Genomic DNA, 18,007 nt, shown 5'->3' with positions numbered 1-18,007 from the left:
CAAGGTAGTTTAATGGGTTCAAGAGAAGAGCTTGTCTGCCTTAAATAGGATGGAAAGTGCCATCTGCTATTGCAAATAAAAAGCAGCACAAGATTTTACTTCCAGTTTTGCTGACATGATGGAAAGGGTAGCGGTGGGGAGGGGCCTGTGTGTGTGGCTGGCCAGGGTGTGTCCTCGCACTGGGGCTCCAGTCTCAGGCTAGAGACCGCTCTGCAGCGAGCTGAGGCTCGGCTGCAGCTTCCCCAACCCAGGAAAGCTGAGATCCAATTCAGAAGGTCAAGACTTCCTCCTTGAGGAAGAGACAGTCTCGTCAGGACTCCCCAGAAGTCTGGGAACTTGGTCCCGCCACAGGGAGGTCTGGGGCGTTAGCAGAGCAGCCTGCGATGTGGAGATGGCCCTGGCAGCCTGCTCCTTAAAAGATGCTGCTGCTGCTGCTAAGTTGCTTCAGTCGTGTCCGACTCTGTGAGACCCCAGAGACGGCAGCCCACCAGGCTCCCCCGTCCCTGGGAGTCTCCAGGCAAGAACACTGGAGTGGGTTGCCATTTCCTTCTTCAATGCATGAAAGTGAAAAGTGAAAATGAAGTCGCTCAGTCATGTCTGACTCTTAGCGACCCCATGGGTTGCAGCCCACCAGGCTCCTCCGTCCATGGGATTTTCCAGGCAAGAGTACTGGAGTGGGATGCCACTGCCTTCTCCAAAAGATACTGAGTGAACACCAATGAAAGAATTTATGTTTTATTTCCCCAACTGCCCTCCAGGGCTTCCCTTGTAGCTCAGTGATAAAAGATCGACCTGCCAAGCCAGAAGACATGGGTTCAATCCCTGGTGGGAAACTAAGATACCGCAAGGCACGTGGTGCAGCCAAAAAAAAGTGCTCCTGGCTGCCCTGGTGGTTCAGAAAGAACCCATCTGCTAATTCAGGAGACTCAAGAGATTCGGGTTCAATCCCTGGGTTGGGAGGAGTCCCTGGAGAAGGAAATGGCAACCCACTCTAGTATTCTTGCCTGGAAAACCCTATGGGCTGAGGAGCCTGGCGGGCTACAGCCCATGGGGCCGTTAAAGAGTCAGACCAAACGTCTGCTGAGTGACCAAACGTCTCCTCTCACCATGTCAACGAAGTCTCCTCTTCAACACTGCATTTATCTTGCAAACGTGTTTTCCTGATTAAACTTGAAGAGAAGTAGGTGGACAACTGGAACAGATGGATGGGCACGTACAGGTCTACGCACCTGTCAAATTATTAATGTTGACTAACGAGCAGGAAGATGTGTCTACTGCCGTCTTTGTCTCTAAACAAATGGCTGCTTAGCTGATTAATGGCTGCTGTCTTAAATGAATGCTAATATTTCAACATGCATATCGGCTTTTAAGCCAGGCAGAAGGATACACCTGACTTTCGCTTTGCTCTTTGATCTGAGCGGCAAACACAGACTTCAGAGTTTGTTCTGATGCCTTAATGTGTAACTCAATGAGCCACGTCAGGTCCAGATGCCGGCTAAGACTGCAGGCATCCTTGACCAAGTGTCTGGGTGTTGGGTAGCCATGGCTGGCCGGGGCACTCAGCAAGAAAAAAAAAAAATGTCCAGGAATACCTCGGTGTTGCTTTGTGAATTCTGTGGGGTGTACCGTCAGGTCAGCGGCCAGCCTCCTCTGCTGCACGTAGCCAGCTGCGGGATGTTTGCCATGCCGGCCGGTCAGGGTGTGTTCTCGGATTACAGACACCTCTCTACTCGTGCTTAAGTAGGATGCATGCGATATGTGAGGCCAAATCCGAAGCATAAATAGCCTCGCTCTCCCTGCTGGTTTGAATTATGCCTGCCGCTGAGTTAAGAGCTGAGGGCACATTTCCTCTCTGGAGCACACATCCTCTGGAGGTAATGACACTTCAGGAGGGAAAACCACTTAAGCGGCCAACTCCCCAAGGAATGGCAGGATGGAGAAGGGCTTTGTGGTGAAACCAAAGAGAAACTGCTGCGGGACCTGATCGGAAGGAAGAAAGTCGTGATTCCCTTGAACTGCTGGCGGAGGCTCATCTTCCTCCAGGAGATGTTCGGTTTGGAACAGGTCCCCTGAAGATGTAGGCCACCACCTGGGGGAGGAAGGCGGACCAGGTGGAAGGCTGGTGATGGGGAGGGCGCCAGAGCGGCGACGCAGCTACAGCATCTGAACACTAGATGGCAGCAGCCATATACAGATTACTCACTGGGGCCCCACAGGTGGACTTGCTGCCTTTTCCTACTGTTCATGGGATTCTCGTGGCAAGAATACTGGAGTGATTTGCCATTCCTTCCTTCAAAGGATGGCAGGGCTTCCCTGGTGGCTCAGATGGTAAAGAATCTGCCTGCATTGCGGGAGACCCAGGTGTGATCTCTGGGTTGGGAAGATCCCCTGGAGGAGGGGATGGCTACCCAATCCAGTATTCTTGTCCCTGGAGAATTCCAGGGGCAGAGGAACCTGGCAGGGTTCCATGGGGTTGCAAAGAGTCAGACATGACTGAGTGACATGAACACACATACCTGTAGTCTTTTTGCCTTTTCATACTGTTTGTGGGATTCTCGAGGCAAGAATATTGGAGTGGTTTGCCATTTCCTCCTCCACTCAAAGCTATGGTTTTTCCAGGAGTCATGTATGGATGTGAGAGTTGAACCATAAAGAAGGCTGAGCACCAAAGAACTGATGCTTTCAAACTGAGATGCTGGAGAAGACTCTTGAGAGTCCCTTGGACTGCAAGGAGATCAAGCCAGTCAATCCTAAAGGAAGTCAACCCTGAATATTCATTGGAAGGACTGGTGCTGAAGCTGAAGCTCCAATACTCTGATTACCTGATGTGAAGAGCCGACTCCTTGCAAAAGACCCTGATCCTGGGAAAGATTGAGGACAGGAGGAGAAGGGGGCAGCAGAAGATGAGATGGTTGGATGGTATCACTGACTCAGTGGACATGAATTTGAGCAAACTTTAGGAGATGGTGAAGGACAGGGAAGCCTGGTGTGCTGCAGTCCATGGGGGTCACAAAGTGTCAGACACCACTTACTGAATTAACAACAACACATGTAGTCTTTTCTGGTAGCTGGTGTCATAACTTGGACAGTGAACTTGGCCATGGCTGTGCTCCAATAAAATTTTACTTATAGAAGCCAAGTGTTGGGCCCGATTTGGCCCACTTGCCAACCCCTGCACTAAATGGAGAGCTCTGCCTGGCCCAGCTAGCTCGGTCCACACATCACAGGCATATGCCAGGTAACTCTCTTCCCCTCCCAAATCCATGCAGACCTGTCCCTCATTCCCCCTCAGCCCCTCTCATCTACCTATGTGATTACCTACGTCTCCTGAACGTGAACTCTCCCTCCCACTCGATGAAAGAATCAGGTGACAAATGCTGCCTATCGGTTCTGAGTCTAAACCCCCTCCTTCCCATCAGCCTCTCCATTCCCACCATCATCGAGCCATCCTCTAACTTCTCTGTCGCTCTTAAAATAACAGGTAACAGTGGTGTCAACAGCATCTGTCCAGTCGCTGGACTCTTCACAGGGATCCGTCTACCTCCCCCACACCAGAATTCTTCCCTTCAGTGGCGTCAAGGTTCAAATTGCCCCTTGGACTTTGTCATCAGAACCCACCAAGGTTGTCAGCCTCTTGCTGAAGAAGGTGCTTCTCCTTTGGCCTTCGGTCTCACTTCCATAAATTCCCACGTGAACCGCACCCCCTTTGGTGATGTCACCTGCCTGCAGGTCGAGGCTGCACGTGCTCTTAACCACCTCCCCCACCCTCCTGACGAAACGCTTTGTTCTCTGAAGCGCCCCTGAGGTCCACTGGTTCCTTGGACCATCTGGTTTGCATCCCCTACCTGTGCTCATCTCATGGTGCCTGAGGGCTTCGCCTCCACTGACCGATTGCTTTAGCGATCTGGGTGCTATTTTTCGATTACGTGGCGCTGAGGTCAGAAAGTCTGGTCTGAACGGTATTGACCTGGGTGTGTTCTCACCTTCTCTGTGGCACGGTGCTGTCACCATTTCTGGGAAACACCCACACCGTGTGCTTGGGAAGAAGGTTGACGTTTTCCTAACTGCTGGGTTGGGGTCCACATATGTCCATTACGCACATTTTGTTAGCACGTTACCCATTTATCAGCGTCAGAGAGGGGAGCCGTTCTCCCCACCACGACTGGGCTTCTGACTGTTGCTCCTTGCAGTTCTGACCATTTTTCCTGAGCCTTGTGAGGCTGATGTTGCTGGAAGCGTACACACGCGGGATCATTATGTCAGCCGGGTACCTTGTCTCTCTTGTCATTAAGTACTGACCTTTATTCTCTCAGCGGCTTTCCGCCTTTGAGTCTGCCTGGTCTGAGACTGAAATTGCTAATACCCGCTTTCTCTTGATCAGCATTCACCTCGTGTCTTTTGTCATGCCTTTATCTTCCACCTCTGCATGTCAACGTTTTAGGCACATCACTTGTTAATTACGCAGAATTGGAATTTTAAAAAGCAAAACCTCTCTTTCAAAAGATGCATTTAATCGTCTGATGACTGTTTTTACACCCCCCCTCCCCCTAGCATTAGTCTGTCTTTCTCTTTTTTATCTTTCTCTCTGCCTCCCACGAAACCCTGCGTGGTCTGCAGCATGAGCTAAGGGCAGAGAAGGCTCACATGCCTTGACTGGGGGCAGGGGCTGTTCTGAAGTAAGATCAGAGGAATTTGAAAGGAAGAACCCAAACCACAAACTGTGTATGGATCTGTAAGTGGGGCAGACAGACTGAAGGACAGGGTCTGCATGAGGCCACCCTTCTTCTGTCTCTGTGGCCGGCATTGTATGGACCCACTCTCCCCACCATTCCCCACACTCCATACCCTGGACACAGGGGCAATGAGGGCAGAGTCAGAGGGGCATAAAATCCCCCCAAGGAGGCTGGTTTATCAGAGGGTTTCATGAGGCTGAAAACAGCCCCACCTCCCCAGCTCGATCGCAAATGGAGAGCCCCGAGGAGGGTTTACATAACTCAGAGGATCTGTCTGGTCTCAGGAAACAGGGAGCTGGGTTGAAAAGACTTTTCTTCTACTTTCTTCAGAGACACGAAGCTTAGCAGAAAGAGCCGGTGACAGAACATTGGAGTTGACATCTTGATGTCGAGGGAGATGAGGTGCCACCAGACGGGAAGCCGGGCCGTGAGCACGGTGCCTGGGGCGGGCTGTCACTGGCTGGCACGGATGTCTCTGGAGCGTGCGCGACTCCAGGGACTCGGGAGGGCCCCTCAGCGCCCAACACTGCCCGCCCTGACGGTCTGCGTGGTCCAAGGCAAGTGGAGATCGGATGGCTGTGCCAGGGCATGAAGCCCTCCCCGCCCCACCACTCCTGGGGCAGGAAGAGCAGCCCGCAGGCTTGATGAGGCCAATCAAGCCCCAGGTCTGGGTGATGGTCCTCACAGTCTGAGGGCTTCACCCATCTACCATCTCCTGGGATCATCGTCATAGGTGTCTTGTTTAATGCTGACCCTGGAGTCGGGGCGAGGGAGCGACTTGCGAGTCTGACAGGCAGGCATGAGAATTGAGAAAAAGGAAAAAATCTCGACCCACAACGTGGCAGCCCATGCCCGCGTCCGGGGCTTCGTGCAGCAAACGGGCCCCTTCACATGTAGCATCAGAGTCCAGTGACCCCAGTGACTACACAGACACACGGAGGCCCTAGGGCAGCTGAGGGTCTCGAGGAAAGGATGCGACGGGGAGTAAAGAGACCCCAGGAAAGGTGGGGACCGAGCAGGGAGGGTGGGATTCTGTGAGGAAGTAGTTCCTGGCAACCACGGTCCACAGACCCAGGGCAGACCATTGAAGGAAGCGGCGACATTGCCTTCAGGGGAAAAAAGTCGATTTTGAGATTGTACCAGTAAGAGGGCAGTCGAATGAACTCAGCACAGAAGCCAGTGGCCACCGGACCACCACTTTGAGCCGAATTATGTTTTCAAAATATCGTGATTTCCAGGGACTTCTCTGGCAGTCCGATAGTAAAAGATCTGCCCGCCAGTGCAAGGAACACGGGTTCAATCCCTGGTCTGGGAAGATTCCACATGCCGCAGGGCAGCCGAGCCCACGCGCCACAACCGCTGAGCCCCTGCTCTACAAGAGAAACAGCGAAAAGCCCGCACGAGGCAATCGAGAGCCGTCCCACAAAGCGACACAGGCCCAGCGCGGCCACAGATTAATTAACTTAAAAGTTTTGAGCACCTTGAGAGTGCGCTTGTGCTAGCTGTTTCAAAGTCGCCGCGGACCCCACCACTCCCAACTATCCGCCCCCGAGCGGCCCCGCCTGCCTGTCCCTACCTGATCGCCTGCGCCCGTTTGTGCTATCCTTCGTCCCCTGCAGGCATCTGAGTCTTCTGCCCTTGGATGGATGGCACCGCGCCCTCCTTCAGCCTGGAGGCTGGGGTACTCCTGGTTCTGTGGGCATGAGTGGACCAGGCAGCTCATCTGCACGAAGCCCCCTTATGGTCCCGAGGCTGTGGCCTTATCCTGGCTCTGGATGATCCGAGAGAGGTGGAGGGGAGAAGAACCCACAAGGCCTGGTGACTGTCTCGGGAAGACGGGGGGAACAGGGGCCCAAGGATGACAGTGAGCTTGGCTTGCTCAGCCAGGTACCTGGTGGTGACGGGAGACCAACGGAGAATCAAGCCCTGGGGCTGCGGGAGAACGGCCAGGGAGAGAGCGCCGAGTGAGAAGAAGGGGGGCCCTGGAGATGGAGCGCCGGAGAACATGAGCATTTCAGGAGGGGCCGGCGGACACGAAGCCGGCAGGAGAGCCGGAGAAGAAGCAGACGTGAGAGAGAGGAAATCGGGAGCGGAGGCAGCCAGGGAGAGGAACGCGAGGGCTCGGAAGAGAGGGAGGGTCGGCATGGCCAGCCGTGGCCTTTGTGGCTCTCTGGCCTTTCCATCCGCCTGGGGCTGAATTCTCGGATATGGGACCAGCGAATACCAAGGGCGATCACGGTACTCGAGCCCTGGAGGATTCGAGCATCTGCCGGCGGGTCCTGGAATCAACCCCCCAGAACACTGTCTTATCCTGATTTATCCATTTACAGCGTTTGGAAAACAGCATGCAGTTATATCCACGGTTGGTTTCCAAAACAGCTACCCCTAAGCTAGCTTGCTGGAAGAACTTGGCATAAGCCTGTTTCTTTGATGGAGCATCTCTCTCAGGTGTGAGCACCCCTGCCCTCCTCCTCGCCTCCACCAGTCAGAGCTGGGGGGCTGGGGTGCTGCACAGCTTCAGTGCAGACGGCTCACCCGAGGCACCAGCTGGTGCAGTGCCACCAAGGCATAAGGTGTTGCTTACCTGGCACTCTCGAAGGTGGCCGACGCCGTCTTTCCTACGGCCCCAAATCCAACTCCAACCGCAAGACCCTCTGAAAGAGACATAAAGACGCACGAGGCATTAGGAATCATTCTTCTATAATATTACATATGCATATGGGCTTCCCAGGTGGCTCCGTGGTAAGAACCCGCCTGCCAATTCAGGGCTTGTGGGTTTGATCCTTGGGTAGGGAAGATCCCCTGGAGGAGGAAATGGCAACCCACTCCAGTGTTCTTGCCTGGAGAATCCCATGGGCAGAGGAGCCTGGTAGGCTACAGTCCACAGGGTCACAAATCGTCAGACACAACTGAGCAACTACACAGCAACAATACTTGCACAAAGCCAAAACCAGCAGACCGCTGTGTGCTGGGTTAGGGCTGTCGTCCACCAGGGCAGGGAGATGCATGGTCGGACCCACTTGGTGGGGGTACCCCTGGGGTACCATGGAAACAGTTACATACTCCATCACACTGGCAAACCTATGGTCCTTTTTGCATACTTTATAGTCACTCAACACGCTTACACTCATTCAGCTGTTCAGAACAGGCAGTTTCTTCACTTCTTCGTAAGAAATCAGAATAACAGGATTTCAGCATGACACAACACAGGTTAAAAGCAGATCCTGCAAAGGCTCATTTCTGAAACAGGTGTGCCGCTCTGTTTGCAGATAAAGGAACTCGACGTAAAGAATGAATCTTACATTTGTAAAGGTCAGTGGATTTTTCTATTATGCGTTGATGTTGAGAAACTGAAGTTTTTGAGTCCTGGAGTTCATTTGAATTTGACTGTTTTAATCCTTTTTGTTAATTAAAAATGCTTGCAAAAAAAGGGGGAGCTTTGATTCAGAGGTCCAAGCTCCTCAGCCTTGATAGTTTCTTGTCCTTTTCTTTGTCTTTCAGAGATTTCCTCCAAGGGTGGGCACTGCAGAAGCTGTCACTCCAGGGAGGAATTTGGATAATAAAAGTTCAAAACTTTCAGGACTGCCTGATGCATCTCACAAGCTTCAAAAAGAATGAATGTCCTTGGCGAGGTTCCACATACCACTGGGGGCTGAATTTCAGGCCTGGCTAGGGTGGATATGTCTAAGGGTTTCAGGCATCCCTGAGATCCACGGGGAGGCAGCCTCTTACACAGCCCTGGAATCTCGGGAGCTGTCCATGGTCCCGAGAAGATAAAGTTAGAGGACATCTGAGCTGCCTCCATCTGGCCTGTCTCCCACCTTCGGGGAGCCCAGTGTTCACAAGTCTGCTGTTCTCAATCTTTTTTTGTACCAGCACAGCCCAGACCACAACCCACTCCCATCAGCAAGTTGTGGTCTCATCTGGGGCAACGTTCTTCACCAGGTGTCAAAAGCTAAGCAGAGACTGGCCTGGGTTCCCTGACACCAGGGGGGCCAATCCCTCCCTTTGAGAAAACTTGCTTTTCTAAACCATAAACAGCAGCTGGTGGCTCTTTTGTTAAAGATTCTGCTCGAATGAGTCATTTAATGTAAATGGTAGTGCAGCCCTGACAATAGGACTTACATTAATTAGCAAACTAACCCTTTCTAGTTATTTAGCACTTGACTTACTAATGCTCCCAACAGCTCTGGAGGTGGTGGAGGTGGTGGTGGGCGGGCGGGGCGGGGAGCGGTGCGGGGAGGCTATCCAACTAATGTAGGAGAGAAAGGGCTCCTCCACACTGACAGGGTGTCAAGGGGCAGGGCCAGGCTTGACCCTCAGTCCCCCAATCCCTTCACCATCCCAGTTGGCTGAGATGGGCTGCAGCTATTCTCCCAGGTGTGGGCAGCACAGGCTGGCATCCGAGTATCTGCATCCCAAGGAGGTTCTGAGCAAAGGGAACGCATCCTGCCTCTGCCCCGCCCTGAAGCTTGGCCACGCCCACAGAGGGTACCACAGCCTCTGCCCCGCCCCGTAGCTTGGCCACGCCCACAGCAGGTACCGCAGCCTCTGCCCCGCCCTGTAGCTTGGCCACGCCCACAGAGGGTACCACAGCCTCTGCCCCGCCCCGTAGCTTGGCCACGCCCACAGCGGGTACCATAGCCTCTGCCGCCAAATGCACACGCGGTGGCCCCCCAGGTGGCTCAGCACGTAGAGTCACCCTGCAACGCAGGAGGCACAGGACATGCGGGTTTGATCCCTGGGTTGGGAGGATTCCTCTGGAGGAGAAAATGGCAACCCACTCCAATTCTTGCCTGAAGAATTCCCATGGAAAGAGGAGCCTGGAGGGCTACAGTCAAAAGGGTCACAAAGAGTCGGACACGACTGAGCACACGCGCATGCACATCTTGGCTGTCGGCCAATCAAGTTTCCGATTTGGAATAAAGGAGAGGAAGAAGAGGTAACGGAAGAAGGGAATATGACTGCAGTTGTCTGAAGGTGGAGGAGTGCCTGATAGCTAAACTAATGAGAAACCAAGACGAATGACCCACCCGGCAAGACAACAAATACGGGAATGAAGGCAGATACTGGAGACCAGCTGGTGGTAGAAAGAACCCGCTGGGTGAAACAGGGAAGAGGAAAAAATGAGACTGGTGTTCACACCCCAGGGCTTCCACCAAAATTGCAAATCAGGGAGATAATTAAGACAAGAATCCAAAGTGGCTGGAATATTATTAGTAAGCCAGGCCTCTTTTCACAGCTGCTGCCATTAAGCCAAGTGCAGAGAGAAGGAAGACCAACTTCCAAACCTGGGGTTATAGGCCCCCGGGACGCAGGGAGCCAGGGTCCCCAGGGCAAACTTGAGAATAAGCTCCAAACCTGCTCTGCCCATTCTGCTCTTCTGCGGGTGGGGGTCTGCCTCTCACCATCTCCCACCCCTCCTGAATCTCCGTGTCTCCCCACCCTCCAAGGGGAGGGGGCACGGGCCTTCTGTTCCTCCTTGACCGGGGAGCAGCCTCCACCTTCAGAGACCAGCTCTCCACCCAGGGAGAGAGCGTCTCAACCTCCCTTCAGCAAGGTAATCCCGGGCCTTCCCCTGGGCTGTGCCCCTCTGCCTGCAGTGTGAGTCAGTTTTCTCTTGTTCCGGAGGTGGGAACCAGTAAGCCCCCCTATCTCAGATCATTTCTCCACCCTTTCTGTATTTCAGCCATGCCATGCGGCTACTCCCCAGTCAGGGACTGTGACAGGCAGAGACGGAGGGGCTGAGCAGAGAGGAGCGGGTGGTCCGATAATGGGCCTTCTAGCCAGATGATGCTTTACCACTACTTATGCTTTAGGAGCAAGTCTGAACGTAATTCATGCCCAGGTCACTCACTGAAAAACAGACACATAACCATCCTGGAGCATCAGCTGCTGGATGGGACCACCGGGCCACGGGGGTGGCCTCAGGAGCCGCCAAGCGGGCCGGGCAAGCTCAGCTTAGATCCCTCCTCTGCCCACCTGGTCATTGTCGCTAAGCTGGGAGATGGACATCAGGCCAGGTGAGGGGGCAGTGCTCACCACAGGGCAGTAGGTGTCCCCTCTCGGCCATCAAGGACTCACACACCACAGGGCGGTCCGGCTGCCTTCGTGCCCAAGCTGATCCCACAGCTTGGAGGCGGCTTTGGGGGAGACTGGCCCCCAGTATGTGAATTCCCCTTCCTGGCCTGTGGGAAGGAAATCCAGGAAGATGGGAACTCTGAAATATCATACATTTATTAAAGAAAATATTGGTCTGTCCAGCCAGGTATTGCCACAGGATTCCATTGCCATGGAATTCCTATGGGGTCTTGAAAAGGTCTAATAAAGGATGGAAGTTATCAACTTAAACTGTTACCTTTTTTTAGAAAAAGTAGTTCGACACACTTTTCTACTGTGGTTTGTGAACCCTGCTGTTCATATGGGATGAAGTTAAGTGTTGGGAAAGATGAAAAATAGAGGTGTTCCAGAAGAGGTGGATTTAACTCCAGTTCTTTCTCTCTTATTATTTTCTTACTTATTTTTATTGAAATATAGTTGATTTGCAACGTTGCTAATTCCTCTTGTACGACAAAGTGATTTGGTTACACAAAGAATGTATTTTATTTTCTTGGGCTCCAAAATCACTGTGGACAGTGACTGCGGCCATGAAATTAAAAGATACTTGTTCCTTGGAATAAAAGCTATGACAACCCTAGACAGCATATTAAAAAGCAGAGACATTGCTTTGCCAATATAGGTCCGTAGAGTCAAAGCTATGGTTTTTCCAGTAGTCGTGTACGGATGTGAGAGTTGGACCATAAAGAGGCCTGAGTACCAAAGAACCAGTGGCTTTCGAATGGCCTTGCTGCGGGGAAGGGCACCCTGGGGCCAGCTGCCTGGGAGGCACACCTTCATCGCTGTGGGCGCACCTGGCCACACTCAGCCCCGCAAGCAGAGTCAAGGTACAACTAACTCCTTGTGGGGGCACCTTTGGAGGTGCGGGGGGCACACAGTCATGGTTTTATGATTCCTCTAAGAAGTTGGGAGGAGACATTTTTTTAAAGCCCCTTGAAGGACTTCTGCATGAAATTAGACTTTGGCAGTTCTTTTAGGATAATGAATAACCCCGTTTATCCCTCCCCATACTTGACTCTCACCAAAGCATTTCCAAAAACCAGACAAAGAAAAGACTTTGATGCCTCAGATCACTGTCATGCTTTGCGGCACTGAAGGCAGATGGTATCTAGTATAATGCATGTGGCTCATGAGGGCGGTGGGGGGTGGTCCTTGTTTTCTTACTGGGAGGTTAACAGAGGAGGAAATTAACTCTGTGCCTCCCCCAGCCCAGTTCTGTGATTGCCAGCTGCCAGGTGGGGGCCCTCGGGGCTCTTCTGGGTGGGCCCCACGTGGTTGTGGCTCTGATGGGTGAACACGCCCACCCAGCCTTGGGTCATCACGCACAGCGTGGAAAGGTCAGGGGCTGTGTTCTCCCGAGTCCACGTCTTGTAGACAAAGCTGACCTACAGGAGGAGAGAATGTCACGGGCACGATGACATCAAGAAAACTGGCCCTGAAGTGTTTATGTCTCTGCCTGATTTATCCCCTGAAGCCTGACTGCACCTCCGCCCTTCCTTCCTGCATCTGAGATGTGCCCACACCCTTTCAACACCTCGGTTTTTTCCTAAACCATCTTCCAGTTTTACTTTTTCTAAGACTTTAGGCACAAAAAGAGGCTTCATTTCACGCTCTTATTTTGAAGTTAAAAAGTGGTTGCTTTCAATCACACTGCTTACTGCTTTTTAATCATGGTGATATACTTTCCCTTGAAAAAAAAAAAACACAAAATGCTCAGAAAAAGTCTACAGTAATAATTTCCCTACCTCCAATTCCTATCCTTAGTTTTACTCCCAAGAGGCAAAATATTTCTTAACAATTCTGACTTTCAATTCTCTGATGGGTACCGCTGTCACTTTAAATAACATATTAACATATTGGTTTCTTAAGTTTATCACAGTATTGATTTAGAGAGTCTGTTGATGGCTCCATGGTTTCTTCCTTATCAGTCTTACTGTTGAGTGTCCTTATAAATGTTGAGGAACGTGGAACACATGCTTCCCACCTCTGCTTTATTTCCACCTTTATCAAAATTACAGCGTTTGATATTGCTCTGTAGATGATATTTCATTTATGATTTATTCTCAAGACAATTCAAAAAATTCAATCCAGATAAAAAGTGAATTTATAATATCGGGGTGCTAACACGGTATTCTCTATATAATCAGGTTGCTATGTGATGAGAAGGAAGAGCAAGCCTAAGGCTTTAAACTCTTCCCATTTGAAGAGGATGGTCCCAAGGCCAAGTGGACTCCTTCCTGACTCCTTTTTGGCATTCATTCCATCTTCTAGGTGTTAATTTTCTAGGGTTTCCCAGGTGGTACTAGTGGTAAAGAACCCACCTGCCAATGCAGGAGACGCAAGAGACTTGGGTTTGATCCCTGGGTCGAGAAGATCCCCTGGGGTAAGAAGTGGCAGCCCACTCCAGGATTCTTGCCTGGAGAATTCCATGGACAGAGAAGCCTGCAGGGCAAAAGTCCATGGGGCTGCAAAGAGTTGGAAATGACTGAGTGAATGAGCACACCCTGCTCTTCAGTTCAGTTCAGTTCAGTCGCGTCCAACTCTTTGCCACCCCATGAATCGCAGTACGCCAGACCTCCCTGTCCATCACCAACTCCCAGAGTTCACCCAGACTCACATTCATCGAGTCAGTGATGCCATCCAGCCATCTCATCCTCTGTCGTCCCCTTCTCCTCCTGCCCCCAATCCCTCCCAGCATCAGAGTCTTTTCCAATGAGTCAACTCTTCGCATGAGCTGGCCAAAGTACTGGAGTTTCAGCTTTAGCATCATTCCCTCCAAAGAAATCCCAGGGCTGATCTCCTTCAGAATGGACTGGTTGGATCTCCTTGCAGTCCAAGGGACTCTCAAGAGTCTTCTCCAACACCACAGTTCAAAACCATCAATTCTTCGGTGCCCTGGTCTTAATTAGCTACTATTGTCCTTCCTTCCTTCCTTTCTTTCCCAATTGTTACTTTTAACTGTGGTAAAAAACAGATGGGCAAGGAAGCTGGAAGGATGGTTAGGACTAAACCCACCAGGATGAAGCATCTCTTGAGAACTAACAAGAGAAGCAGGAGTGAAAAGAGCAGCAAGCAAGAGGAGGATGGAGAATGGCCTTGGAGCACATTGATGATGGATGACAGAGCACGCCAGCACCCGCAGAGGAGCGGCAAAGATGATACCGTAAATCACCGCGAAGCACTTGGCAAATTTAAAGTCCGGTGTAAATGCCACATATTAATAAAATATTCAACTCAGCCGGCAAGGTGCTCTGAGCCCAGAGGCCTTCTTTTAATTAATGTCAGATTTGATCCAAGACATGCTCAAGACAGATGAGCGGGCGCTCAGAAAATCCTCCCCTGACCGGCTTCATCACTAGCTCCTGCATTCCTGGAGAACCTGCTCTCCTGCCTGACATGTGCAATCCTGTGTTTCTTGTGGGGGGGTGGGGATGCAAGACAGATGTGGGCTACCCCTGGAGAGTAGGGGATAGAGGTGAGGAATATGATGTTGTTGTGACCGCAATGGCGGGGGGCGCGGTCAGCGTTCTAAAAAGAAGACTGAGATTTGAAAGCGCTTCACCAATTACACTTGAAAGCTTTCGCACAGCAACGGAAACCATCGACAGAAGGAAAAGACAACCTACTGAACGGGAGGAGATATTTGCAAATGATACGACCAGTAACGGGTCAGTACCCAACTACGTCCACGGCATCCCAGTCACTGCTCGAAAACCAAACAACCTGATTGAAAGATGGGCAGAAGGCCTGAATAGATGCTTTCCAAGGCAGACATGCAGGTGGCCAGCAGGCACAGGGAAAGACACCCACATGGCTAACCTCAGATTAGCACAGCCTGGCCGTCGACAGCAGCAGGCGGCCGCGGGTACGCCGCTGTCAGGTCCCCAAAGGAGCGGTGTGTGCTGCCCTGACCTTGTGTCTGTAGACCCACCGCAGCCGCTCCTTCCACCCTGCTCAAACTCGGCTCTCTTCTTCAGACAGACAACCAGAAGGCCAAGGGAGCTCCAGGCTCCGTGGCGTCTGCTCATTCCTGCTTGCTGTGGCTGCCCTGGCTTTCAGGGCGCATCTGGACTGTTGCTTGTTTGGGATTGAGGACGTAGGCCTATGGCCTGCTCCAGCAGATAAACGTTTGGTTCTTCTAGAGTGTTCTCACCCTAGACTGTGGTTTGCAGATGGCTGCTGTGCGGTGGAGGTGGAGACAGTCATACCAGGATCTCCAGGGAGGGGCTGTAACCGTGGAAAGGCTTTCGGTGGGACTTAGATTCTCATCTGTGAACCCTCCAGCCGCCTCCCCATCTTCTTGCACGCATGCGTACATGCCTGCATGCTAAATCACTTCAGTCGTGTCTAGCTCTGTGTGACCCCACGTACTGCAGCCCGCCAGGCTCCTTTGTCCATCAGCGTCTCCAGGCAAGAATACTGGAGTGGGCTGCCATTTCCTTTTCCAGCCCCATCCTCCTCCCCTCCTCCAAAAGGAAAACCAAGGTCCTGCACATCAGTATTTTCCAAATGGAGCCCCACGGAGCTCCAGTGACCACGGAAATGGGTTCTATAGTCAAATACTGTGTTGAACCACCTGAAATCACTGCTATTTAACTGGTGCTTTTTTTTTTTTCTGGGACTATAAAACAGCAATCTCATATGGTCCAACCTAATGAGTTCTGGAAACTTTGAATATTCAGATTTCACATGAACCTTTAAGGCCTGAAGAATTCCCCGAAGTGAAGAAACCTGTACAACTTTGTTTTCCAAATGGAGTTGACACCAGAACCCTTTTATTAGATAACACCTGTTAACATCTTGCAGAACCTGTGTTTTGTAGGATTTTTTCCTTGGGAATACTGCCTCAGATAATTCAAGATAATTAAGAGCTTTCTAACCCTTATGGCAGAAAGTGAAGAGGAACTAAAAAGCCTCTTCATGAAAGTGAAAGAGGAGAGTGAAAAAGTTGGCTTAAAGCTCAACATTCAGAAAATGAAGATCATGGCATCGGGTCCCATCACTTCATGGGAAATAGATGGGGAAACAGTGGAAACAGTGTCAGACTTCATTTTTTGGGGGCTCCAAAATCACTGCAGATGGGATTGCAGCCATGAAATTAAAAGATGCTTACTCCTTGGAAGGAAAGTTATGACCAACCTAGATAGCATATTCAAAAGCAGAGACATTACTTTGCCAACAAAGGTCCATCTAGTCAAGGCTATGGTTTTTCCAGTGGTCATGTATGGATGTGAGAGTTGGACTGTGAAGAAAGCTGAGCACCGAAGAATTGATGCTTTTGAACTGTGGTGTGGGAGAAGACTCTTGAGAGTCCCTTGGACTGCAAGGAGATCCAACCAGTCCATTCTAAAGGAGATCAGTCCTGGGTGTTCTTCGGAAGGACTGATGCTAAAGCTGAAACTCCAATACTTTGGCCACCTCATGCGAAGAGTTGACTCACTGGAAAAGACTCTGATGCTTGGAGGGATTGGGGGCAAGAGAAGGGGACGACAGAGGATGAGATGGCTGGATGGCATCACTGACTCGATGGATATGAGTCTGAGTGAACTCTGGGAGTTGGCGATGGACAGGAAGGCCTGGCGTGCTGAGATTCATGGGGTCGCAAAGAGTCGGACACGACTGAGTGACTAAACTGAACTGAAGCTGGGGCTTCCCAGGCGGCGCTAGTGGTAAAGTACCCACCTGCAAATGCAGGAGAAGTGGGTTCAATCCCTGGGTTGGGAAGACCCCTTGAAGGAGGGCATGCCAACCCACTCCAGTATTTTTGCCTGGAAAATCCCATGGACAGAGGAAAACTGGGGGGCTGCAGTCCATAGGGTCACAAAGAGTCGGACACGGCTGAGCAACTAAGCACAGCACAGAACAAGCTAGTCTCAAACCCGCCTCCCCATCACATCACTGTATTTTAATAAAAGGAAATTCACTGTTCTGTGTGTCTTATTCAACTCACAGGACTTACCGACTGCTTACTCCATCCCTCCCAGGCATCTGCTTAGAACTGCAGGTGCACTGAAACACAAACGTTCTACCCAAGGAAGCCGCCCTCCAAGAAGGAATGGCCAGCCTGATTTGGAAGACTCAGGGAGGGCTGCATGGAAGAAGCGATTTCTGAATTGAGGCTTCGTGGAACTTCCTAGATTAGGAAGCTGGCGGGCAGCACCCAGCTCCCCTGGTCACACCCAGTTCTGTTCTCAAAGCCTGCCTCCCAGGAGATCAGGTTACCTTGTTAGGGCAACCACTGACCGAAACCGCCCGCCCTTTCCAAGCATCACAGTAAACACCTGTCTGAGTTCTCTCACAGCAGGAGGTCCTGGTCAGGACCGCGGAACTAACGAGTTACCACCAACCAGAAGAATTGGGGAAAAGGCAAAGGGAGAGAGGGGATCCCAGTCCATGCATCCAACCTCCCAGAACCCTTCTGGCTAGAATCTAACTACTGAGCAACGCTCAAGCTACCAGGAACGACCCTGAGTCAGAACGATTGGCCAGAGACAACCCGGAATCTAACCCCAGCACCGTCAAACCCCAGGCTGCTAGCCGCGAGGCAGAGCTGTCCTCCTGGTTCCCTCGCCTGCTGCTCTCCCCCCGGGGGCCCCTCCCAATAAAGTCCCTCGCTTTGTTAGCACATGTGTCTCCTCGGACAGTTCATTTCTGAGCGTTAGACCAGAGCCCGCGCTCGGGCACGCTGCCTGCAACGACCTGGCAGACGTGGTTATCCGTCAGCTGCTTCCGCTGCCTGTTTGCCTTGTCCTCTCCGATCTCCCTTGATGATGGTTTATTCATTTCTTTCAGATCCAACAGCTTCACCATATGCTCTGAAGTTAAGAGTCCAGTGGGGGCCAACCACTGGACTCTTCCCCATGACCCCTTCCCCTCTGTCCTCGAGCCTGTCTCTGAGCCTTGTCACGTATCTGTCCAAGGATGCCCCGTGTGGCCGAGTGAGGGGCTGTCACGATGGCTGATCTTCTGGGGAGGTGGGAGATGAAAGTGGGGTCACAGCAAGGGGAGGGTGCGGGGGAGCGGTGTGCCATGCTGTCCCCCTCGGTTTGCGAGCCCTGGCCCTCCAGAGTGGCAAAGCAGTGACGGAAATGAGGGTAAAACTCTTCTGCTTTGCCGAGGGCAAAGGGCATTTCTACAGTCTAGAATGATGTCCTAAC

At 51.7% G+C, this 18,007-nt stretch overlaps 1 protein-coding gene across 4 annotated transcripts in view; it reads right to left on the bottom strand.

The window, feature by feature from the left end:
* SLC39A11 (solute carrier family 39 member 11) overlaps positions 1–18,007 on the bottom strand; it is a 289,518-nt gene that overhangs the window by 39,249 nt on the left and 232,262 nt on the right. For all 4 annotated transcript variants that reach the window (XM_070774168.1, XM_070774170.1, XM_019982119.2 and 1 more), the window contains one exon: positions 7,318–7,387. In XM_070774168.1, the coding sequence (XP_070630269.1) occupies positions 7,318–7,387 (70 nt within the window). The remainder of the gene's footprint in view (positions 1–7,317; positions 7,388–18,007) is intronic.

This window comes from Bos indicus, chromosome 19, assembly GCF_029378745.1.
Source record: "Bos indicus isolate NIAB-ARS_2022 breed Sahiwal x Tharparkar chromosome 19, NIAB-ARS_B.indTharparkar_mat_pri_1.0, whole genome shotgun sequence".
NCBI lineage: Eukaryota > Metazoa > Chordata > Mammalia > Artiodactyla > Bovidae > Bos > Bos indicus.
This window is presented reverse-complemented; position numbering and strand designations above follow the sequence as displayed.